Here is a 25,269-nt window from a genome sequence, read left to right as displayed (position 1 = left end):
CAACCCACCACCAACCGCTAGGCAGACCCCTCCTGTTTTCTCTTCCTTTCCTGGTCTTGGATCTTTCAGGACCCAGCTAAACTTTTGTGGGCAAAGGTAGGGTGATCCCATTCCAGAGGCCAGGAGGAAATAGTTGGGACCCATGCCTAAGATTTCCTTGGTACCTGGAAGAGCTTCCTTCTGGCAACTTCCTGTTTTCCACTGTGGGATTCTTGGCTGCCCGCAGGTTCCTCCATGAAATCCAGCTGAACTGTGCAGTTAACAAGATGAGCGTGGACAACCTGGCCACTGTGATTGGTGTGAATCTCATCAGGTCAAAGGTAGAAGACCCTGCTGTGATCATGAGAGGTATGGCTGGTCCTGTGGTGAAGCTATAGAGGACATATTAACAGTTCCCACAGTATCGCCGATGTGTGTGCACTGCTCTGCAGGTTACCTAGCATTTTCATCTGATTACCTTGTCCAAATCATACCATAGACCTTGAGGTAGGCAGGGCAAGGATTCGTGTCACTTTCTAGATTACAGTAGAGCAGAGAACTTAAGAGATTTGCCCGGTGGTCACAGAGTACAAGAATCTGGCACTAAAACTGTTATCTAACATTTCTTTCATTACTTTTTAAATACCCCTAGCCAGAGGGGGCAAACAGGTTTTATTTTGTAAGCCACTTCACACAAAGGCTGCTTGTACAGCTGGGTTGAGAAGACTTCTGAGGCTATGTCTTGCTCACTGAGCAAAAGTCCTGCATAAGGTAGTGATGTCCGCTGCTGTTGGAGAGAGGCAGTATGCCAGGTACGTATTTGCCATCTATGAAGCCAGTAAGAATCAACTGTTATATTGAGGACCACACTAGGAGAGAAAGATGTCTTCATTTCTCTCCTATTACAGCACTGATTTTTCTGATCAAAAACTGTTTCAGCAGACTGAAAATAACCTTAACAGCGCCTTCTTCAGTCCACTCCTACATCCTTTTCCTATCCCCTATTTTTCACAGCACAATTCCCCACCTCCACAATTAGGAGGGTTCCTGTGAGGAGCAAAGTGACTTGTCATCATCCACATATGGGGTCCCTACGGTCCCTGTGGGTTTAGAGCCAGCTTTGGAGACATCATATGGGTGGAGACCCTTGGGAGCTGCCTACCTCCTGCCAGGGGTCCAGCACTACAAATACCTTTCTTCTTTCCACCAGGGACTCCTCAGATCCAAAGGGTAATGACTATGATGATTAGAGACCATGAAGTCCTCTTCCCCAAGTCCAAGGATTCACCCCTGTCACCTTCTGCCCAGAAAAATGACCCTAAGAAGCCTCCAGTAGCCCGAAGCTCTGTGGGCTGGGATGCCAGTGAGGACCCCCCAATTTCTCGGACAGGCAGCTTCAATAACACGGTAAGGCGCTGAGATCCTTCCTTCTTCCACCTGTCACTTCCTTTAGTCCAGGCTATTCTATCTACGGCTGTTCTGGACTGGCAACTTGAGGTATTTTGGATGATGCTGTGGCAACGGGCCCAGCTGGTGCAAACCCACTGGCATGGATCTTGAAAGCCTGTCCTCTTTCGTGTAGTCTCTGTTGGTGCCCAGGACATCCTGGAGGTACGGTTAGTGGCAAGTGTGCCAGCCACCCAGTGACTGAACCATGGGGGTTGTCACTGAAGCTCACCTGAGAGAGAAACCCTTTCAAACCTGGTCCAGGAAAGTGCAATGGGAAAAAAATTATATATACCATATTGTAAATGTTTTGGTGAGAGTTGTTGAAAAAATTAGCTGAAAGTCCAGAGAGAACTGGTTTCCTGCTAACCCATGAAACGTGATTTCTTTCTGAGAGTATGTGATGAATTCATGTAATATTTCTCATTCTCTGATAAGCCTTCTCGGCAATGTCAGCCCCTCATTTGTACTGAAGTGTTGGGGCTCACGTTCCCACTGTCCAAAAACTCTGCAGACTCTGAAATTTAGATACTTGAGGGCAATGATTTACAAAGGTCAAATATTTTTATACATTTATGGGGACACATATTTGTAAAAAGGACATGTGAACTTTTTATAGCAGCTTGATTCTTTATGTGTGACCAAGAAATGAATTCAGGATTTCTGGCTGACCAGGTAACTAAAGTTATCTATAGTACTGTGAATCCTGAGACTAATTAAGGAAGTACTGATGAACAGGTAGGTAGTGGTAGTGGTTATGCTTTTTCACAGGTGACATCTGTCTACCCACAACACATCTTATTAACACCCTATGTTTCTGAATTTATTAAAATTTAGAAAACGCTGATACTCCATCTAGTGAAATCAGCCCAGCAGTCCTTAAGAGTAGCCATTGTTATGGTCATTTGACAGGTTGCCACCGTTTACTGCCTGCTATGGGCAGTCACTGTGCTGGGCAATTTAAATAGAGCACCTTAGGACTCCTCACTCTAGTTCTGTAGGGCAGAATTTATCATCTATATTATTTTTCTTTTCTTTTTTTAGTTTTTTTGTGCTTTAGGTGAAGGTTTATAGCGTAAGTTAGTTTCTCATTCAAAAATTTATACACAAGTTGTTTTGTGACATTGGCTGCAATCCCCACATTATATCAGTACTCTCCCCCTTTCCCTTTCTACCCTGCGTTCCCCATGGCCATTCCAACTTTTTTTTTTTTTTTAAATGAGGGGAGGGAAACACAGTTCAATTTATAACAGGTTGCTTTCAGCCCTTTGCTCTAAACAAGACTGCAGTGAATAACCTTGACTGGGCCTCATTCTTCATTCCTGCAGATATATTTCTGGGATAAATTCTCAGAAATGGGATTGCAGGGTCCAAGGGGAAATGAATTTGTAATGTTTAAGTCTGATAAAAGTTGTTAAACAGAGGCTGTGCCATGTTGGACTCCCACTAGCAGTGCACGAAAGCACGTGTTTCCCTATGGTTTCACCAAGAGTTTCTTGTCAAATTTTGAGAGTTTGCCCACGTGACGGATGAGAACTGGTATTGTAGTAATTTTATTTTAATTTGGGTTTCTCCTCTTATGAGAGAGGTTGCACGTCTCTTTTTAAGGGCCAGTTGCATTTTTTTCTCTATGAAATGTTGGATTTTGTTCTTTGCCCATGTTTATATTGGTTGTTGGTCCTTTTCTTCTCAATTTTTATGAGTTTTATATATTAGGGAGAGTAGTCCCTTGTCTGTGATACGCATTGCAAATGTTTTTGCCAGTTTGTCATTTCTTTTTTGATTTATCATATGGTATTCAGAAGTGCTGCTATGCCAAATTTTTTACATGTTGCTATAAAAAATATCAGCATAGCGTGCTTATGAAAATACCTGGAGGGGGAAGGGAGTGGCTGGCAAACAAACTTAGAAGGTGCGCATAATTTGCGTAAAAATATGAGGGGTGTGTGTATAATTTTTCTTCTTGTTTTTTTGGTCATGCAGAACCATGCAGGTTGAATTTATCAATCTTTCCATGTTTTCTTTTATGGCTTCTGGATTTTGAGTCATAGCTAAAAAGGCCCTGCTGTTCTAAAGTTACCAAGAGATCCTAGATTCGGACTCTTTTAACCACAAATACACAGTTGCTTTTAGTCAGTGCTTCATCTCCAGAACATCAGTTCCTTTAAGGGCAACATCCTCTTGAGAAAATGCCAAGGAGATAATCAACTAATGTTGTTAATTATGAGATGGTCTTGTAATTAGGACTCTCATAGCTGTGCAGCCAGGAAACATTTTATTTCAAGTCTTTAATCCTTATCTTGTGAGCATGACACCTCAGTGGGGAAAATCTGTACAACATCCGTGGCCACTTTTTCTAGACAAGCGACTAGAAAATCCATGTAACACCCATGGCCATTTTTTTCTAGGCAAATGTCTAGAAAATCCATATAACACGCTTGGCCATTTTTTCTAGACAAGCGACTCAGACACAACCAGCCCCACTGGACTTCAGCCAAGTGACGGGTATCTGGATGACAGCAGCAAACCCTCCAAGGAAAAGCTAGGAGACTGGAAGCTACAATCACGAAAAAGGACTCAGACACTCCCTAACCGGAAAAGTTTCTTTACTTCATCTTTGCATGGCACCAGCAGCAGCAAAGTGGAGATCTCTAAAAATAAACTCTGCTCACCTTCAGAGACCAAAGAAGGGGAAGGGCATCGAAGAACAATGTCTCAAGATTTGCGCCACCTTTCCGACTCCCAGAGGACTTCCACTTACGATAACGTCCCTGCCCTCCCAGCGTCCCCGGGGGATGAAGCGAGTGCACCCTCTTCCCAGGCCTATGACTCCAAGAGAGACACTCTTGCCAGCCCCAACTCTGAAGCTGGGCCTGGAACAACAGACTCTGGAGAAGAGGAACTTAAATCTTCCCAGAGAATGGTCCAGGAGCTACAGAAGGAAATAGAAACACAGAAGCAAGTATATGAGGAGCAAATTAAAAAGTAAGTCACGTACAGAGGGGCACAGAGGGGCACTGAGCAGCCACTGGCTTCCATCTTTAGAAATAATAGGAATTGCTCTCATCTACCAAAGAGGTGACTTATAAATCTTTCATTTAGAGAATACAGTGGAAAGTAGCAGTTGAGCTTAAAAGGATGAAGGGTGTGATGCAATGACTAACTTAATGAAAACTCTAAATTTTAGATTATATTTATAAAAATTTATGTCTAGCTTAAGTAGCTTAATAAACTAGTTTTAAATAGTGGCTCTTTAAGGATCAATATATTTTAATGAATTGAGGAATTTCTGAATTTCTTATATTAGTCTCATTCATCCGTCCACAAATACTTATTGGGAACCAACTGTGTACCAGTGGAGCCCTGGTGGTGCAGTGGTTAAGAGCTCGGCTGCTAACCAAAAGGTTGGCAGTTTGAATCCACCAGCAACTCCTTGGAAACCCTATGGGACAGTTCTACTCTGTCCTATAGGGTCACTATGAGTTGGAATCGACTTGGCGACAACGGGTTTTACTGTGTACCAGGCACCATTCCAGGTGCAGGGGAGTAGCACCGAACAAAACAGACAAAAGTTTCTGTCCTTATGGAGTTTTCATTCTAGTGAGGACAGACAGACAATAAAAATAAGTAGTTAAAATATATGCTATGTCAGATGATGAAAAATGCTACAGAGAAAAAGAAAGCGAGGTAGGGAAGTTGGAGCACTCAAGAAGAGGATTCTAATGTTAAAGAGGGCGGTCAGGGAAGGCCTCACCGAACAGGTGGTATTTCATGAAAGGCCTGGAGGAGATGAGGGAACAAGTCAGGTCCACGTGTGAAGGAGAGTACTCCAGCCAGAGAGAGCCACAGTGCGGAGGCCATGGAAGAGTGGTGTTGGGGCTGGAGCAGGGGAAGAGTGGCTGGTAGAAGATGGGGCAGGGAGGTTCAGGAGGCCAGAGCATGACACATGGGGCTTTGTTAACAACTGTAAAGCCAGAGGAGATGGAAGCCACTGGAGGCTTTGACTTGACTTATGCTTCAGAGTATCACTGGCTTTTGACTGAACACAGGCTGCAGAGCAGCAAATGGAAGTGGGAGACCAGTTAGACAGTTATCGCCATAATCTCATGCAAATTCCTAAAATGCTTGGACATGATTTCTTCTCCTGGGTGGCTAAAGTATTTCCTTGAAATCACTTTCACGCTACTAATTGGCCAGCAAACTCTCTTTCATGAGAGAAAACCTCAATCTGGCTTTACCCATATTAGCACAAAGCATAAAGTAGTGAAATGTGAATTAGTGAGGTTTCCATATTAAGGGTAGAATCCCAAAGTGGTGTAAATGGTAAATGTGCTCGACTGCTAACTGAAAGATTGGAGGTTTGAGTCTACCCTGAGGTACCTTGGAAGAAAGGCCTGGTGATCTACTTCCAAAAAACCAGCCATTGGAAACCCTATGGAGCACAGTTCTCCTCTCACACATGGGGTTGCTATAAGTGGGAGTCAATTTGACGTCAACCTGATTTTTTTTTTTTTTTTCATATTGAGGATACTTTTCAGTTCATTAAGACTCAGGTAAGTGAAAGGAAGACTTTTCAGAGCCCCTATCCATTTTTCCCCTACAGAGGCCTGCCCCTCTAGAGGTAAAAAGTAGCTCCTTTGTCTAAGAACCTGAAATCAATAATTTGTGGAATGACAAGACTTCTGTGATGTCTTGGCAGTGAGCACAGCAGCCCAGAGAAGGCTCACACTGCAGTCTATGCCTGAGTGTCACTGACAGCAGGAAAGAGCAGGCTGCCGTGGCAGGGGCCGCTCATCCTGAATCTAACAAAATCCTCCAGGTTCACCTGTCAGGGGAGCCTCTGGTCCACAGTAGATGGAGGAGAGTTAACAGTCCAACAGCGCCTACTGTAAGCTTCAGGCTTCATGTACACCTTCTCTTTTAATCCCCACAGCAATCCGGTGAAGTAGGTAATATTCCCATGTTACAGAAGGAACGGGGCTTGGGAAGTAGCAACAGATTCCTGAAAGTCATACAACTAATCATTGGTGTATGAAGCGCTGGGATTTGAACCTAGGTCAGCCAGGCTTCCAAGCCCACTCAGTCCTACCTTTCCACTGGAATCAATGTTCCAGATCTAGCACAGTGTCTCAATGGGATTTCTCCCAGAATGAGAGCGATATGGAGAACTTGGAGAGGAAAGCTAGATTTGTAATTGGAGGGCTGGAAGGAATGAGACTAATTTAGCTTTAAGAAGAGATAGACGGGGAGAGAAGGCTCTGAACAGGGACCAATACACACAGGATGGGTCAAGGCCTTTGAAGACAGAACCTGAGGTATGAAATGGGCAGTCGTTTCGGGAGCCTGGAGACAACACCCCACAGAATGAAATTCTGGAGCAAATCTCTAACCACACAATCTCCCCGTAGGCCTGAAGTTCCTTCTTTTAGAGTAAAAATGGAATATGTACACTCCTTCCCTAAGGGTTAATTTAGCACAGCTTGATGGGGAGAGGGAGGGAGGGCATGTGGGACTACATTAGGATTTTGGCCAGTTAACCATAAAAATCCTGGGAATCCAGGATTCCTACACACCTGGAGCAGGGAATCAGAAGTGAGTGTAGGCTTGCTGGGACCACTGCTCCCCAAACAACAGATCCCCTTGTTCTCCAAGTCTTGTTCCCAAGGAGGCCCTTCTTAAGAGAAAGCTCTGGTCTGTGCTTTCAATGCAAGGAGGATGAGGAGGCACTCATGTGCACAAAGGTGTTGGGAATTCCGAGTATGCATGGGGCTTCAGCCGATCTACAGTTTCTATTGAGCAGGACCGATGCAAGGTGCTGAGAGGGTGAAAAATAAATATATTAGAGATGGTCCCTTCTTTCGAAGACTTTATTATTAAATTGAAAACAAAACTACATGAAAAACAATAAAACAAGTAATGTCACAAGATGATGTTAATTGACAGAGGAGAAGCTGAGACATAACCTGGGAGTTCAGGTATACCTAGGAAGTCCTTCTAAAGAAGAAGGACAGGTTGGATATGGGTAGTTGGAGAGTAGAAGAGCCTTGTGATTTGGAAAGTATGGACAACAGAAGTTGTGAGGAAGGGTAAAAGGAGAGTCTTTAGTTGATCCCCTGTTCTGTCATTCTTTTCTTTTTTTCCACTAGTCTTGAGAAGGAAAACTATGACGTCTGGGCTAAGGTGGTGAGGCTCAGTGAAGAACTGGAAAAAGAGAAGAAGAAGTTTGCAGCCTTGGAAATCACCCTTCGCAATGCGGAGCGCTCCCGGGAGGATGTTGAGAGGAGGAACAAGGCGTTGGAAGAAGAAGTCAAGGAGTTTGTCAGAGTGATGAAGGAGCCCAAGACTGATGCTTGAGTGTCCTGGGAGTGCCACAGAGACAGCCCGGGAGAGGCCAGCACTGCTGCCTTTCTCAGTGCTACCTGAGGACGTGGGATAAAAATTACTTCCTACGAGGGTAACGACATTTTGGGGAAAACACAGTTTCCACTAAATAACCCAGTGGAATTTTCAGGACGATGAAGGTGAGCAGGTACATGTGTGGACAACTATGGCCATCCTTGCTGTATTCAAAGGTTGTATTATTCCCTGGTGGTCTTGGACAGAGTGAGATGGAACCTTCCACCACTGGATGACTATTTCCAATGGAGACATATGAGGCAGGCCACATCGCAGGACACAGGCAACAGACCGGCCCCAGCCGGAGGCTGGACTGAGACAACCCCTCAGTTCTTTGTTTTCTGTGTGGAACAACTCACCTAGCCAGATGGCCTCAGGCCACCTCTGAGACACAGGGACAGAATATGATATTCAGCTTTCGAGTGTTCACTCGTAATGTGCTCTGTTTGGGGGACTGCACCTGCTAAAGCCAGAACCTCATTCTACCACCCCACCACAATGCACATGCTCCAGAGGTTGGAAACTCAATGTTGTCACTAGACTAAGAAAAAACAAGCAACAAAATTGTATTTATGAAGGCAAAAATCAATGGGAAATTTATATTCAAATAAAGCAAAAAAAAAAAAAAAAAAAAAAAAAAAAAAAACAGTAGAACTATTCCTAATCCGTGTAACACCTTTGTGAGAATTTTTAAAAGGCACCCTCTTCCTTGGGCAGATGCACCCCTTGCCATGACACTGGCTGGATTTCAGTGGCCAGGACCTGCACAGGTGTATATGGAGGGCCTGGGAGCAAAGGCCTCCACTATGATGTGCCCTCCTTGGAGACCTGTTGGGGGCTTAGATAGTAACAATTATGAAAATAATATATATTTTTTCTGTTTCACCAAAATGCAGTCCATTTCACTCTTTAAAGGGAAGTCAGGCACTGGAGAAGAGCTGGGAGAGGAGCTTTCCCAGCAGACAGCCGACTAGTCTCCTTCTACATTGAGCCAGCTTGGTAGCGGTCCTGGGTGAGAAGTCCAGGAGTCCAGGTGCAGGCCTTGCCAGGTAGTTTGGTTGAATCTTTTATGGTTTTTATCATTGTTCTAGTTAGGTGGTCTCCAGAATCTTTTGACTGTGTACCCTATCCATGGAAAATGTTTGAGCATACACTCCCCCAGTATATTTATTTATTTATAAATTATATACATATACTGTGGTATTGATACATCATGTATGTTATAAAACATACACAGCACAGAGATTGAATAATGATGACATAAAAACAAATATAAATAGATGTTCTAAAACTTCCTCTCAGCTCTGGAGACCACTGGTCTGGTTTCCCTGTACCAGTTGTGCATAGTTCATCCCATTACTCCCGAAAATGTACTTGAACTCTTGAAACCATGTGGCTTCCTTAGCAGTTCAAAATCTAGGCTTGCCTTCCCCAGCATTTGTGAGAGCTTTGCCTTCCCCAGCATGTGTGCCTCCTCCATTATTGTTTTTCTTCTTTCTTTGTTTTATTTCTCACTTTTTCCTCTCCTGTCTTTGTTTTCTCCACTCTGGAGTCTTACTCCTCCCCTCCTGTGGCCATGACTTATTACTCACTGAGAGTGAAAGAAATGCAGATAGAAGCTTCTGCGTTTCTTAGTCCTGCTACTCAGACCCTGCTACACCCCAAGCCCCCCGGGGCCAGACTGATGGAGGGTGAGGTCAATACTTAGAAGATCCCCTGGTAGGCCTGCTTTGCAGGAGATTGGTGAAACTGATTTAGGACGTTATTAACTAAAGCAATAAAATGCTTCATTTTGGGGCGTTTGCTCATTTTTTAATTTATTGCACACCTGATTTACGTTAATGAGTGTCTGCAGATCTGCCAGAGATATGTCCCCGTGTTCTCCCAGTTATTCCTCACACTGACTCCTTGGGTGCTAAAACAGAGTTGAATATGGAAATGTTGGCTTCACAATTCCAGATGGAACATGTATTTTAAGATCAAATGGAGGTGTTTTGAGGTTCATGTTATAGGATCCTTCAGGATCTGGGAGCAGGAGTCCAGGCAGAGTAGAAGTGGCACATTTGAATCCCAACCCCCACCCCTGCCCTGATCTAGCAATACCTCTCATTCTACTCCTTCCATTGAATACTATGAAGATAATAGAGCAGCCCCTCCAGCTTTGGAAGCCCTGGACAGCCTGGGAGCATCAAAATCTCTTCACAATCGAGAGGTGGAATCTGGTGTGCTTAAATTGCTACCATTTGGTCCTGCCTCACCCTCAGTATAAGGACTGCTACTACAGAACAAGAAACAGAATTCTTGCAGGATCCTAGGTCCTCATGAGTCCAAAGGAGGGCCAGGGAAGAGAGCTGGGGTCTGGTGCCACTGTCCTCAGTGCCTCAGAAGGCACTTGAGATGAGTGACAGGGTAGCTCCCTGCCTTGCCCAGACAGAGGGGTCAGTTTCTAGAAGGCGGTACCTGAAGACCAACCTATGTCATCGGTGTTCTGTTGGGCATCGGAGCTCCCATCTCTACTTCCAAAGCCTTTCCATGGTCAGGACTCTACTAAATCTGCCTTTTTCCAGCCATACACCCCACCTTCACCTTACCCCCTCTTCTCTCCTCTCAGATGCTGAAAACCTAATTGCATTAAAGAGGTCCACAATATGCACTTGAAAACCCCTTGCCCTTTTTCCTACCAAAGTTCTTCTTCCTCATATCCTCAAGCACGGCACGTATTCATGCTAATTTTCTCTTAACTTTAAGGCAGATTTGATGGTTTTCCAGTAAGTTTGTGCACCCGATAGGAAAATCTGTATTAGAGAATTGGCTGGGAAGATTCATGTCCAATGGCTCTGGGCCAGAGTCTGAGACCTGAAGAAGATCAAGTGTGTGACATTCCTAGTGCAGACCCTGCTACACAGGATGTAACCAATAAATAATTCCTAAAAATTTGTTTTTGTTGTTTTTACAAACATCTTTAAGCTCTGCTCAGAGGCCTATCCCCTCAGGCTGCTGACAGGAGGCTAACGGGGAGCACAGTGACACACCAACCTTTGGCCAAGCTCCCCAGGCGCGAGAAAGGAAGATGGGCGTGCATTGACGTCGTGTAAACTTCCACATTCCACCACTTCCTGTGCAGATACCAGCAATGGCCAGGCCACGTGCTTGCCGGGGAGCAGAGAGAACACTTAGAAGCTGTGCCTGCAATTAAACTGAGGAGTGTTTACAAGAACCATACTGCAATGGTTCATCCTGCCAGGGAAGGCTGGGTGGAGGGAGGCCCCAAGATTGGAGATCCTGCTCCACTAGAGGAGGCCAGAGCCCAAGCTGGCATTTGGCTCGCAGCCAAGAGAGGTCAGAAGGCTTCCCAGGGCACCTCCAGACAAGGAGTGAGCAGAGAATATCAGTACAATGTGTAACTGTTAACACTTGCTTGAAATGGATCTTAACCCGTTGCCTTGGAGTCAATTCTGACTCATAGCAACCCTGTAGGACAGAGTAAAACAGCCCTATAGGGTTTCAAGGCTGTAATCTTTATGGAAGCAGACCACCACATCTTTCTCCAGTGGAGCAACTGGTGGGTTAGAACTGCCGACCTTTCAGTTAGCAGCTGAGTTCTTAACCACTGCGCCACCAGGGTTCCTTTGAAAACAGTCTTAGAACTGGAGAATCACAGAACTGGAAGGAACCTTTCTTTGAGCTCATCTAATCCAACCTGTTCATTTAATGGATAGGAAATTGAGGCCCAGAGTCATAGGCTGAACGGCCAGTTCTCTCACTGTTATGAGGAAGAAGGCTAACATAGGTGAGTTCTGAGCACGCCTTTTAACCCACATTTCAGTAATTCTTGTGGTTCTTGGCTTCTCTCCAAGGGATCTTCCTCCAGACCACAGTCATGATGTGAATCCCATTGAGCATCAGTTGCTGAGTGCCTCCAGAATATAAAGCTGGACTCAGCTCTTGGTCACAACTAAGACCTACCAAATACGATGTTATTTTCACCTTCCTTATATTACTGAGACTGTTCTAAGACAGTGGTTCTCAGTCTTGGTTGCACAATAGAATCACCTTCTAAACTTTTAAAGTATCCTTATGCTTAGATCCCACCCCATACTAATTGAATCAGAGTGTTTGGTAGTGAGGCCTAAGAATTTATATTTTTTTAAATATATCCAAATTTGATTCTAATATGTAGCCAGGATTGTTAAACATGGTTCTAAAACTTCTAAGTTTGACTCAAGTCATGCCTGATGATAATATTAGACCTACCTGCTCCCTTTCCTATCTACGGTCAACACAACTGCACTTTCTGGTCCTTTCTTACATGCTGTTTTATCAGGTGTTCATTCACTTAGGATAAGAGATGCATAGGAGATGGAAAATAGATTTATGCAAGTAATGGGACATACATTTGTCCATGTACATTTTCCACGTTTCAGTTTTTTTGGGAAGTTGCTTTCCTCTTTTGGTGCATGCTGCCACCAGGCGGGGACCTGTATAACTGTTTGAAACTGGAGAAATAGGCATGTGATGCAAATTATTGTTTTTACAGGGTATTGTATTAGGTGGAGCATCCTGGAGGTGTGATTGTGCAAAACTTTTGTCTCTTTTGGCTTTTTTACAGTGAGATAAGAGTTGTAAGTATATTTCCAGGACCTGTGTGTTGTTTGGAAGTTGTATTTCTCATCCCACTATCCTACTCCCAGAGTCCAGTGGGACATATGTGTTCCACATAATCCTGCCCCCCATAGTGCAGAGGGATATGCGTGTTCTTCCTACATAATATTATTCAAAATCCATTTTTACATACCAAAAATTCAGATACACTCAATGATTCAGCATGTATTCCATTAATGAAAAAACAAAAAATTGAAAAAATTACAAGCAGAAAATAATTCAGACATGAAAGGGTTATATACACATTTTGCAAATGGAGAAAGCCGAGCAGAAAGATGTTACCAAAAAAATCCTCAAACAAATGGTAGTTTAGTCATGGACAAAACCAAGATCAGCAGGTCAGATGGCAGGCTGCTGGCTCACAAGCTTTGGAGGCCAATGATTCCCAAGATCAGCAGGCAGTACGGCAGCCCACTGGCTCAAGTCCCAAGAACCAGAGGACAGATGATGATGAGCTGGATGAAGGATCCAGAGCAAGCGAAAGCCAGCAAGCTTTGCTAGAATGTCCGTATATATTGGATGCAGGCCACACCCCCGAGGAAACTCCCCTTACAACTGATTGGCTGATTACATCACGTCATGGAGTTGATAACATTACATCACAAAATGGAGGATAACTACATCATTACGTAACAGACAAACTGCATCATTACATCACTGCCAAACTACAGAGAATCATGGCTCAGCCAAGTTGACACACAACCATCACAAAAAGCTACTCTCAGCTTGCTTTAAAGGTTGACCCTATACATAAGTAAAGAAGGTAAGCACTTGAGGACTTGATTTAAAGAGTCTTGGGAATGTCATTGATTAGAACCATCTCCCGGTCAGACCCATATTAGATCAAGAAATCCCTGCCAGTGGCCTTTGGGATAGTAACCACTAATGTGATATCACTGAGCTACAACCAAGAAGCCTCTGTTGATCATTAAAACTATATTAGCTATCTGATTCCCAAGGGAGAGTTGTGTAAAGAAGGAATGGGAGCCTGACCAGGTAAGTTGTGTTGTGGGTGGAAGGTTAGATCAAGTGTATGAGAGGTCACCAAGGAGTATTCTGTGAGACCGAGGAGTGGGGTTGGAAGGCAGAGAAGGAACTTGGGGGAGACAGGGCCTTAAAATGGAGAAGGGGGATTCAGATGGTAGGATGGAGGAGCTGGTTTGCCACAGGCAAACCTGATAACTGCTCAAAGTTGGCACTTTGACTTACGTTTCTACTTTTTATTCTCCCCTTTACTGATGCTCCCCCAGCCCTGTGAGGCCCAGTATGCTCAAGCATCATCCCAAATCAGTATCATTGTTAACACCATAGCAATAACTACCACTAATAAACAATAAAAAGCATTTATTCTCTGACAGGCACTGTGCCAAGCATTTTGTGTATATCATGTCCCTTAAATCTTAAATCAACTCTTTGAATCAAGTGCTACTCTACCTATTTCATGGATGAGGAAATTGAGGTTTCAATGCAGCAGAGCTGGGAACTGAATCGTCTGTTCACTTCTGTTCAGTGCTATGTTGGCCTAGACCTTGTGTAGGGTGGGAATGCGATTTTGAAAACTGTCTCTAATTAGTGATAGACTATAGTAGAATCTCCAAAGACATTTTCTTTTAAGAGGAGCCTGGTGGAAGTCCAGAAAAGAACCACTACATGTGCCATTTCTGATTCAGCACCAAGGTGGAGAAATATCTGCAGGCAGAAGCCTTCCATGGCCCTAAGCCACATCTCGCCTGCATGCCCTGAGGATGCTCAGGAGGTCACACATCACCAGGTCCTTGCCTGGAGTCGATTCAGGGTCTGATGTCATCATCTTTATACTCAAAAGCTGTCTTGGGAATAGCTGTGGAATTGATGTCTCCTAGGGGGTCTCTGGAACCCTGGTGGTGAAGTGGTCAAGAGCTCAGGCTGCTAACCAAAATGTTGGCAGTTCAAATCCACCAGCCGCTCCTTGGAAACCTTATGGAGCAGTTCTCCTCTCTCCTGTAGGGTCACTATGAATCAGAATCCACTTGGCAGGACACAACAACAGCAACAACAGGAGTTTCTGGTTCCATGTTGCTGTCAAGGACTTTCTCCTATTCTCAACTCTTCTTTCCTTTTAGAGAGACCTTTCTCTTTCCAAGAGCCTTACAGGCTCTCAAGTGGGGCATATTGAGTGAGTTTGAAGGATGTCCTTCTGGTAAGACCATTAGGAGGAGAAACATCTTTTTGGTTCTGTAAGGACTCTATGTGAATGGGGTGGTGTCAATGGAAGGAAATAGGGTCACACATTCCTCATCCTTTTTCCTCTTAAGATGTGTCTTAAGTTAAAAATAGGCTCTGCCCTGTGAAAGTTCACAGCCTGAACAGACCATCTTGACTGGATACTTGCAGCTTCTGGTTCTAGGACACTGGAATGTCTTCATCATGTTTCACGCAATCTGACTGTTTCCAAAACACTCTTGGGTGAATCAACGAGCAGAGGAAGCCTGTGTCCACGTGACTGCTTTGAAACCAAGGCCCTGTGTAATGAAGCATTTACATGGACTTGCCCTCTACATCTTGAGTTTTATCATTACTGCATTTTTGGCTTTGTATCCTAGCTCTTTTCCCTAGCTGCGAAAGAGAGCAATGGTTTGCCTGTTGGGAAAGAGCTGGGTGAGCATGTGGCACAGATGAGCTGACCTGGGAAGGACATCAGACACATTCTTTGGGAACTTGAACTGGATCACCAGGAAGCAGGTGGGCTGGATTAGGTCTTCGGTTTATTTCAGGGCTGTACATTATCGTCAATGAAAAACCAGCCCCATTCAGAAAAAACCAATAACACACTCTGCAATACTGAGTTTACTCACCTCCTGAAATTCTGGCTATTAAGCAGAACTAATACCCTCAGAATTCCAGCAGTCACCTTGAAGTTTCTCATGTAGGATTTCAGAGTATTGGACTCAATTATGTGCATAACGATTGTTTGGCTTGCTATTCATGCTACTTATTTAGTCATTGACAATCACCCTTGTGTGTCTCTGTTGCTCTTCTAAGGTATTAGAGTCAATCTCACAAAGAATTTGAGAGTTGTTGGAAAAATAAAATGCATGAAATTATACTGCATCTAGCAGTTGACATGCCATTCTTGAGATGGTTCGCTTCTACACAAGATAATCTGAATAATCATGTTGCCAAGGTATAGCAAAATATTACAACATTGATTCTTCCTCTGCAGGAAACAAGTGTTTTAGAAGAGCAACATTTGGCTTATTGTTAGCTGCCATTGAGTCAGCCTTGCAGCTCCTGGTGACTGCATGCATAAGGGAATAAAATGATACTCAGCCCTGCACCAACCCCATGATTGATTGCAGATCAGAACATGGTGATCCATATGGTTTTCATGGGCTGATTTTTGGAAGCAGATCATCAGGCCTTTCTTCCTAGTCCATCTTAGTCTGGAAGCTTCCCTGAAACCTGTTCAGCATCATAGCAACAAGCAAGCCTCCAATGACAGACAGGTGGTGGCTGTGCTTGGGGTGCATTGGCTGGGAATCCAACCCAGGTCTCCTACATGGAAGACAAGAATTCTACCACTGAACCACCAATGCCTTAAATTTGGCTAACCCAAAATAACCAAACCCATTGCCATCGAGTTCACTCTGACTCATAGGGACCCTATAGGACAGAGTAGAGCTGTTTTAAAAAATAATACATTTGTTGAGTGTTTTCCATTCCTTAATCATGGTGTGCTCTGCTTTACATGTAATATCTAAGTTCATTCTCCCAGCAAATTATGAGATAGTTGCTTTTATCATCCCCATTTTATGGATGAGGAAATGGAGCCTTAGAGAGGTTAAGTAATTTGCTCAGGCTCACAGTTAGTACTCTATCTTTAAGAGACTTTTTTTTTTTTTTCATTTCAACAACTTCTGAAATTAGTATGCATCTTATAGTTGATTGGTACATTTAAAGGATAGAGTTTCTAATTAAACTGAAGAAGCATCTTACAAATTGTTGGTTACTTCTTGTTATTGTTAGGTGCAGTTGAGTTGGTTCTGACTCATAGTGACCCTACGTACAGTAGAACAAAACACTGCCGGATCCTGCACCATCCTCACAGTTGTTATGTTTGAGCCCATTGTCACAGCCCCACTGTGTCTATCCATCTCGTCAAGGGTCTTTTTCCTTTGTCGCTGACCCTCTACTTAACCAAGCATGAAGTCCTTCTCCAGTGACTGGTCCCTCCTGATAACGTGTCCAAAATATGTAAGACGCAATCTGTCCATTCTTGTTTCTAATGAGCATTCTGACTGTACTTCTTCCAAGACAGATTTGTTCATTCTTCTAACAGTCCATGGTATATTCAGTATTCTTTTCTAATACCATAATTCAAAGGCATCAGTTCTTTGGTCTCCTTTATTCATTGCCCAGTTTTCACATTCATATGAGGTGAATGAAAACACCATGGCTTGGGTCAGGCCCACTTTAGTCCTTAAAGTGACATCTTTGCTTTTTAACACTTCAAAGAGGTCTTCTGCAGCACATTTGCCCAATGCAAGACGTCATTTGATTTCTTGACTGTTGCTTCCATGGGCATTGATTATGGATCCAAGTAAAATGAAATCCTTGACAACTTCAGTCTTTTCTCCGTTTACCATGATGTTGCTTATTGGTCCAGTTGTGAGGATTTTTGTTTTCTTTACATTGAGGTGTTGAAGTGTAATCCATACTGAAGGCTGCGGTCTTTGATCTTCATCTCTAAGTTCTTCAAATCCTCTTCACTTTGAGCAAGCAAGGTTGTGTCATCTGCATAACGCAGGTTATTAATGAGTCTTCCTTGAATCCTGATGTCTCCTTCTTCATGTAGTCCAGCTTCTCAGATTATTTGCTCAACGTACAGATTGAGTAAGTATGGTGAAAGGATACAACCCTGATGCACATCTTTGCTGACTTTAAACCATGCGGTATCCCCTTGTTGTGTTCGAATAATTGCTTCCTTTTCTATGTATAGGTTCCTCATGAGCACTATTAAGTGTTCTGAAGTTCCCATTCTTCACAATGTTATCCATAATTTGTTATGATGCACACAGTCAAATGCCTTTGCATAGTCAATAAAACACAGGTAAACATCTTTCTGGTATTCTCTGCTTTCAGCCAAGATCCACCTGACATCAGCAATGATATCCTTTGTTTCATGTCCTCTTCTGAATCCACCTTGAATTTCTGGCAAGTCCCTGTCAGTGTACTGCTGCAACCGCTTTTGAATGATCTTCAGCAAAATTTTACTTGTGTGTGATATTAATGATATTGTTTGATAATTTCTGCATTGTGTTGGATCACCTTTCTTTGGAGTTGGTACAAATATGGATCTCTTCCAGTCAGTGGGCCAGGTAGCTGTCTTCCAAATTTCTTGGCATAGGTAAGTGAGCACTTCCAGTGCTGCATCCATTTGCTGAAACATCTCAACTGGTGTTCTGTCAATTCCTGGAGCCTCGTTTTTCCACAATGCCTTCAGTGGAAGCTTGGACCTCTTCTTTCAGTACCATCAGTTCTTGATCATATGCTACCTCCTGAAATGGTTGAACATCGACCAGTTCTTTTTAGTACAGTGATTCTGTTTATCACTTCCATCTTCTTTTGATGCTTCCTTCGTCATTTAATATTTTCTATGTAGAATCCTTCAATATTGCAACTCAAGGCATGAATTTTTTCTTCAGTTCTTTCAGCTTGAGAAATTCCGAGCGCGTTCTTCCCTTTTGGTTTTCTATCTCCAGGTCTTTGTGCACTTCATTATAATACTTTAAATTGTCTTCTCGAACTGCCCTTTGGAATCTTCTGTTCAGCTCTTTTGCTTCATCATTTCTTCCTTTCACTACTCTGCATTCAAGAGCAAGTTTCAGAGTGTTTTCTGACATCCATTTTGGTCTTTTCTTTCTTTCCTGCCTTTTTCATGATCTCTCGCTTTTTTCATGCATGATGTCCTTGATGTCATTCCACAACTTGTCTGGTCTTTGGTCATTAGTATTCAATGCATCAAATCTATTTTTGAGATGGTTTCTAAATTCAGGTGGAATATACTGAAGGTCATACTTTGGCCCTCGTGGACTTATTCTAATTTTCTTCAACTTTAACTTGAATTTGCATAAGAGCAATTGATGGTTTGTTCCACAGCCATCCCCTGGCCTTGTTCTGACTGATGATGTTGAGCTTTTCCACTGTCTCTTTCCACAGATGTATTCAATTTGATTACTGTGTATTCCACCTGGCAGGGTCCACGTGTATAGTTACCATTTATGTTGTTGAAATAAGGTGTTTGCAGTGAAGAAGTTGAAGTTGTTGGTCTTGCAAAATTCTGTCATGTGATCTCTGGCATCATTTCAATCACCAAGGCCATATTTTGCAGCTACCAAACCTTCTTCTTTGTTTCCAGCTTTCACATTCCAATCTCCAGTAGCTATCAGTGCATCTTGATTGCATGTTTGATCGATTTCAGACTGCAAAACTTGGTAAAAATCTTCAATTTCTTCATCTTTGGCCTTAATGGTTGATCCATATATTTAAATAATAGCCATATTAACTGGTCTTCCTTGTAGGCGTATGGATATTATCCTATCACTGACAGCATTATACTTCAGGATAGATCTTGAAATTTTTTTTTTTAATGATGAACGTAATGCCATTTATCTTCAATTTGTCATTCCCAGCATAGCAGACCATATGATTGTCTGATTCAAAATGGCCAATACTAGTCCATTTCAGCTCACTAATGGCTAGGATCTCAACGTTTATGAACTCCATTTCATTTTTGATGACTTCCAATTTTCCTAGATTCATACTTCATACATTCCATGTTCCAATTATTAATGGATGTTTGCAGCTATTTCTTCTCATTTTGAGTCATGCCACGTCAGCAAATGAAGGTCCCGAAAGCTTGACTCTATCCCCGTCATTAAGGTCGACTTTACTTTGAGGAGGCAGCTCTTCCCCAGTGGTATTTTGAGTGCCTTCCAACTTGAGGGGCTCATCTGCCAGCACTGTATCAGACAATGTTCTGCTGCTATTCATAAGGTTTTCACTGGTTAATTTTTTTCAGAAGCCGACTGCTGGGTCCTTCTTCCTAGTCTGTCTTAGTCTGGAAACTCTGCTGAAACTTGTCTACCAAGGGTGACCCTACTGGTAATCGAAGTACCAGTGGCAAAGCTTCCAGTATTACAGCAACACACAAGCCACCACAGTGCGACAAACTGACAGACACATGGAGGGTTGACTACTTAGAATTGAGAAAATATAGTAAGTGACAGAATCAGGCATTGAACCCAAGTCTACCTGAATCTAATACTGGGTCACCCAACCACAGTGGCTCAAGTGCCAAAGGAAATGCTTAGTCTATGTCTAAGTAATAACCATAAAAATTACAACCAACCACATATGAATAGCAGAGTATGGTTTCCACATATTTGATACTATTTATTGTATTAGAACAACTGACTGGTTTGGTCAGTTCAACTAAATTGATCAATTTATTATTTGTAGAGAATCATTGGTTAAACCTTGCATCATTCAGAAAGTTTAGTCTTCCCATTTCTCTAGTGAGTTTTTTTTTTTTTTTTTTGGAAGCATATTTAAATAGTCATAGCATTTAATTTATTATGACCCCCATTTACTGATGCAATAGCTAAGTCTCAGGTACATTAACTGGCTTGTATGCAATTTTAGAAGCAGGTTCTAAACTCAGAACTTTGACCATGAGTTAGTGCTTCTTTCATTACAAGTTTTTCTAACCCTTTCAGGATCCATGGGATATACAATTGCCCACCCGCTTTTTCTGGTTCTCAGGTTTTTGGTTTTTTTTTTAATCTGCTTTCTTAATGATAGTGCATATTGCTGTAAGACAGGAGCCTTTAAGCCAAAAACACAGATGTGTGCCGTAAACTACTGTTTCTACAGGGTAATGTATGAGGTGTGTGCATTTTTGGTAGGAAAAAGAGAAAATTTTTTATGTGGGAACATGTATGTCCAGTGGACAATGTTTTGTCCCACCAGACCCTGAAGATAGGCTTGTGGGAAGGGGCAAGAAAAAAAAATCTATACTACCTACCAAAAATTCAGATACACTCAATGATTTAGCATGCTTCTATTAATGAAAACATACAGTATCAACAAAAAATTCAAAGGGGAAAATAATAGGGTCTTGAAAAGGCTAAGGGCAGTTCATGGACTTCCTCCCTCAGTGGCACTTAGCATATTTGCTAAAATCCCATTCCTGGGCCCACTCTGTTTCTTCTGGAAAGGAGATGTCTAGAGGCAAGCCCAGACTTTGGTATATTCCCATGCTGGGGGGTCTGCTGCTCCCTGAGGTTTGAGAACCAGTGCACAATACCACAGCTCCCATCATCCTTCTAATGATAGAGAGGTCAAGAAAGTTGACTTTGGCTCTTGTCTGACTGAGGAGAGGTCCTCCATTCATTTTTGGTAATGACAGCACGTCTCAAGCTCTAGATTAAGCTTCTGCCCTGTGAAGATCTCCCAGTAACTAACTCCCTATAGAAGTGTTTCCAAAAAATTGTCTTGGCAGGTTTTTTTTTTTTTTTTTTTTAATGTGAGCTACTCTTTGAACAATAGTTTTCATACTCAAATAAGTTTGTAAAATATTGGACCCTGTGGTCCCTCTCAAAGGATCCCTGGTGGCACAGTGGTTGTGGCATTATGTTTCCGTAAAGATTTACAGCCTTGGAAACCTCATGAGGCAATTCTACTCAGTCCCACAGAGTCACCATGAGTCAGAATAGACTCAACAGCAATGGGTTTGGTTTTGGGTTTTTTGGGTAGCCCCTCTCAAAGTGGGGCAGTACATCATATTTGGAGTCTAATTCTTAAGATGAAAATCACCTTCCATCTTACCCTTGAAAATCCCCCCAAATCACTTATCAGGTCCATGATTTACAGCCTCATGTGTACACCCTGGTCACTTACATATGAGTATAATTAGCGTGAATGATGACACAAAGCATAAAAACCAAAAAACCAAACCCGTTGCTGTTGAGTCCATTCTGACTCATAGGGACCCTTTAGGACAGAGTAGAACTGCCCCCATAGAGTTTCCAAGGAGCAGTTTGGTGGATTTGAGCTGCCAACCTTTTGGCTAGCAACCAAGCTCTTAACCACTTCACCACCAGGGCTCCTCCCTCGTGATTGCTCTCGTCTTTTCCTGGCATCCCCATTTACAGTGCTATTTTTCTTTTTCATCTAGTATATAGTTTAATTTGTATAATTTAAGTGCATGTGTGAAAATAAAAACAATTATTACAATACTAATAACAGCTAACATTTGTTGGGTGTTGACTACTGCTTGCCAGACACTAATCTAAGTGCCTTGTTTGTATTAACTAAGTTACTCCTAGGAAAACCTCCAGAGCTAGATATAAGCTCTCCCTTGTTTTACAGAGAAGTAACTGGCTTCTGCTTTTGCTCCTGCCTTGGACAATACTGTTGTGCCACAAACTTTCCTGCCCACAGAGGAAAATGGTTTTTCTGACAGCTTCTGAGGCTGGGAGCAGGGCTGGGACTGGAATAGGCTCCCAATGTCACCATTCTGACACTGAAGAAAGGCAGACCTAAGAAAAGCATCATCAAGGAAAGGAGGGGGGAGGAGAGTACTTTTCTTAATTTCTTGTGGAGAGCTGCCCTAAGCCATGCACTCCAGACCTCCCCAGCAGTCCCACCTGTCTCCCAGCTGGAGGGAGGCAGGGATTACGCCATCCAGTGTGTGCACGTGTGTGTGTGTGTGTGTGTGTGTGTGTGTGTGTGTGTGAGTGCGCGCATGCATGAGAGAGAAAGAGAACTTGCCAATTATACTCAGATTTAACATTCCGTCATCACACAGAAGTAGGCCTGGTGGTGCAATGGTTAAGCGCTCGGCTGCTAACCAAAGGGTTGGCAGTTTGAATCCACCAGCTGCTCCTTGAAAACCCTATGGGGCAGTTCTACTCTTCCTATAGCGTCGCTATGAGTTGGAATCGACTTGACGGCATCACACAGGAAACTCTTATAACATTATAGCCCAGAAAAATTTACAACTCTTGATTCTGACCAGTCCTTAAAAAAGGAAGATAATGGGGGAAGTGGGGAGGGTGGTGGTAGGAATGAGGTAACTTTAAGCTTTACTCCTAGCAGCTGAGGCTTTTGGTGTCAACAATGAAGAGGCATTCATAAAGGCCTGGAGGCACCTGTTTTCCCCTAAAGGTTCATAGAAAACTGCCAGTGTTTGAAGAAATGTCCCCATTGAGGTCCCTTGTGCTATCTTGTGATGACAACATATTTGGATGCTTCTGGTAGAGCACAGGCCTGGCTGTTAAAGCCAATGGAAGTAAGAGAAGAAACAAATGAAAAGCTGAGAAATATGTGTGGTCCACTTGTGCCACTAGTGGGCGCTGTAGATTCGTGCCCCTCCAACAACCCAAGGGCTAAAACTGAGGATGAAAATATTTTGGGGTGGGGTGATTGGGAGCCTGGGACTAGGGAATGTGACTCAAAACTCTCCCCTACAATGTTCTCTTTTGGGAGTCCTATTACTCCGCATAGCTACTTTGGCAAGAGAGGCCTGGGGCCTTCGCCCATCTATTTCAGCCCCTTAAACATTGTGGATTCGACAGACATTACTCAGCTGCTACTCAGAAAGTTGGCCGTTCAAACTCACCAGCCTCTCAGCTGGAGAAAGATGTGGTAGTCTGCTTCCATATAGATTTACAACCTTGGAAACTCTATGGGGCAGTTCCACTCTGTCCTGTAGGGTCACTATGAGTCAGAATCGACTTGTCAGCAGTGCGTTTGGTTAGGTTTTGAAAAGAAAGTTGAGATTGAGGGCGAAGGTCACAGAAGCCCAGGAGAGCAGACAGCCTGCCTCCAGGTTGTAAGCTTCGGACTGCATAGAACCTGGGCAGAAGGCATCCTAAAAGCCCCAGAGGCCCAGCCTGGCCCACTAGGAAGTTGCCCCTAGGATTTGTTGTCGTTGTCGTTATGTGCAGTCAAGTTGGTTCCAACTCACCGACCTCATGTACAACAGAATGAAACACTGCCCGGTCCTGAGCCATCCTCACAATCGTTGTTATGCTTGAGCTCATTGTTGCAGCCACTGTATTACTCCATTTCACTGAAGGTCTTCCTCTTTTTCGCTGACGCTCTACGTTACCAAGCATGATGCCCTTCTCCAGGGACTGGTCCCTCCTAATAACATGTCCAAAGTATGTGAGACAAAATCTCGCTATCCTCACTTCTAAGGAGCATTCTGGCTGTACTTCTTCCCAGACAGATTTATTCGTTCTTTTGGCAGTCCATGGTATATTCAACATTCTTCGCCAACACCATAACACAAAGGCTAGAATTTGTAGTAAAGCTTTATTGAAATAAAGTGGGAGGCCCTTTGAATATCTTCCCTGAGAAGCAGGGTAGACGAGATGATGTTAAGGTAGGAAATGGGCATCTTTGACCACAGCCAGATGGATCTCATCAAGATTAACATTGCTATTTTTAATTTCACAATCCTAAACATAACTGTTTTCTTCTCCATCCAAATCGTTTTAGGAAGGATGGTGCTGAGTACAATCATAGGCTTTTTTCTGCCAAAGGAAGCACCTGCCAAGAACCAAATGCTGGTAGATTCTTCCCCCAGGCTTGAGAACAAGGCTTAGCGGGCAACACCTTGGTTTTGCTTCCCTGCCCTCATCACAGTTTGTAATAAGCCACTGGTAAGATTGTTTGATGAATATCATCTCCTCCACTGACCCTTAAGGCTCATCCTTCCGCTCCCGTCTGGTTCACTGCATTAGACCCCGTGCTAAGCAGAGTTCCCAAGACACAGTAATTGCTTAGTCTGGGGGTGTGCTGAGGCGCCCCGGGAAGCTGTGTGTTGAGGCAAGCAGTGTTGACACAGCCCAGGAAGCTGCAGCAAACTTACGAAGTTACTGCAATGTTTTTAATTTTCAAGGGAACACAGCAATCACAGCAATATTCAACTTTAGCAGGACCTGGAGTAGACTACCAGCTTGAGGTGGTTCACAGCTTCAACATTTCAATGACATCAAATTTGTGTGAAGCTGGGCTTTCGGTTGTTATGTTGATAAAATGCCAGTAAATTGTTTGGACTTAACTAGTTAATAAACGGAGCTGCTAGGTATTTCTTTAGGCCCAAGGACACTGAAAACCTTACTGAGAAACAAAGGACAGTGAACTGAGAAGATCTGGGAATCTTTGGCTCAGTCACTGTTCGTTGATTGACAGATGCAGGATCACCTGCCTTCAATCATGTGCCCGGTCACTTTACCCACAAAGTGATCCAAAATGAACAGAAAAGTGTCGTTAGAGAAGTGCCCCAGTGCTTGCTCACAGAGGCCAAGAGAGCTCTACCATTTTCATTGAGCACTTTCTATTAGCCAGGCTCTAAGCTTCTTTTTTTTTTTTTTTTTTTTACATGATCGCACTCACTTCTCAAAGCAACCTTTCTGGGAGGTTACTGTCTACATTTATACATGAGGAGAACAGTCTAGAGAAGATAAGTGGTTGTTACAAGGTTCAAAAGCAGGTTTGCTTTATACCAACACTCATTCTCTTAATCATCATCCTAGTGCCAGAAGAATGAACAAATCTGTCTTGGAAGAGGTTCAGCCAGAATGCTTCTTAGAAGCGAGGATGGCAAGACTTCGTCTCACATACTTTGGACATGTTATCAGGAGGGGTCAGTCCCTGGAGAAGGACATCATGCTTGGTAAAGTAGAGGGTCAGCGACAAAAGAAGACCCTTGACGAGACGGATGGACACAGTGGC

The 25,269-nt window shown here is 43.2% G+C and overlaps 1 protein-coding gene across 5 annotated transcripts in view; it reads left to right on the top strand.

Moving 5' to 3' along the window:
- Window positions 1-8,457, top strand: part of ARHGAP25 (Rho GTPase activating protein 25) — a 118,922-nt gene extending 110,465 nt beyond the window's left edge. For 3 of the 5 annotated variants that reach the window (XM_023733104.1, XM_023733099.1, XM_023733105.1), the window contains 4 exons: window positions 227-348; window positions 1,190-1,386; window positions 3,881-4,410; window positions 7,572-8,457. In XM_023733104.1, coding sequence (XP_023588872.1) covers window positions 227-348; window positions 1,190-1,386; window positions 3,881-4,410; window positions 7,572-7,779 — 1,057 coding nt within the window. In that variant the 3' untranslated portion in view covers window positions 7,780-8,457. The remainder of the gene's footprint in view (window positions 1-226; window positions 349-1,189; window positions 1,387-3,880; window positions 4,411-7,571) is intronic. The other 2 variants (XM_023733101.1, XM_023733103.1) reach the window with 1 other exon arrangement.
- The last annotated feature ends 16,812 nt before the right edge of the window (window positions 8,458-25,269 follow it).

The sequence above is a fragment of the Trichechus manatus genome, unplaced genomic scaffold (genome assembly GCF_000243295.1).
Source record: "Trichechus manatus latirostris isolate Lorelei unplaced genomic scaffold, TriManLat1.0 scaffold00004, whole genome shotgun sequence".
In the NCBI taxonomy this organism is placed as follows: Eukaryota; Metazoa; Chordata; class Mammalia; order Sirenia; family Trichechidae; genus Trichechus; species Trichechus manatus.
The sequence above is the reverse complement of the archived record's forward strand: the minus strand, read 5'-3'. Positions and strand labels throughout refer to the sequence as shown.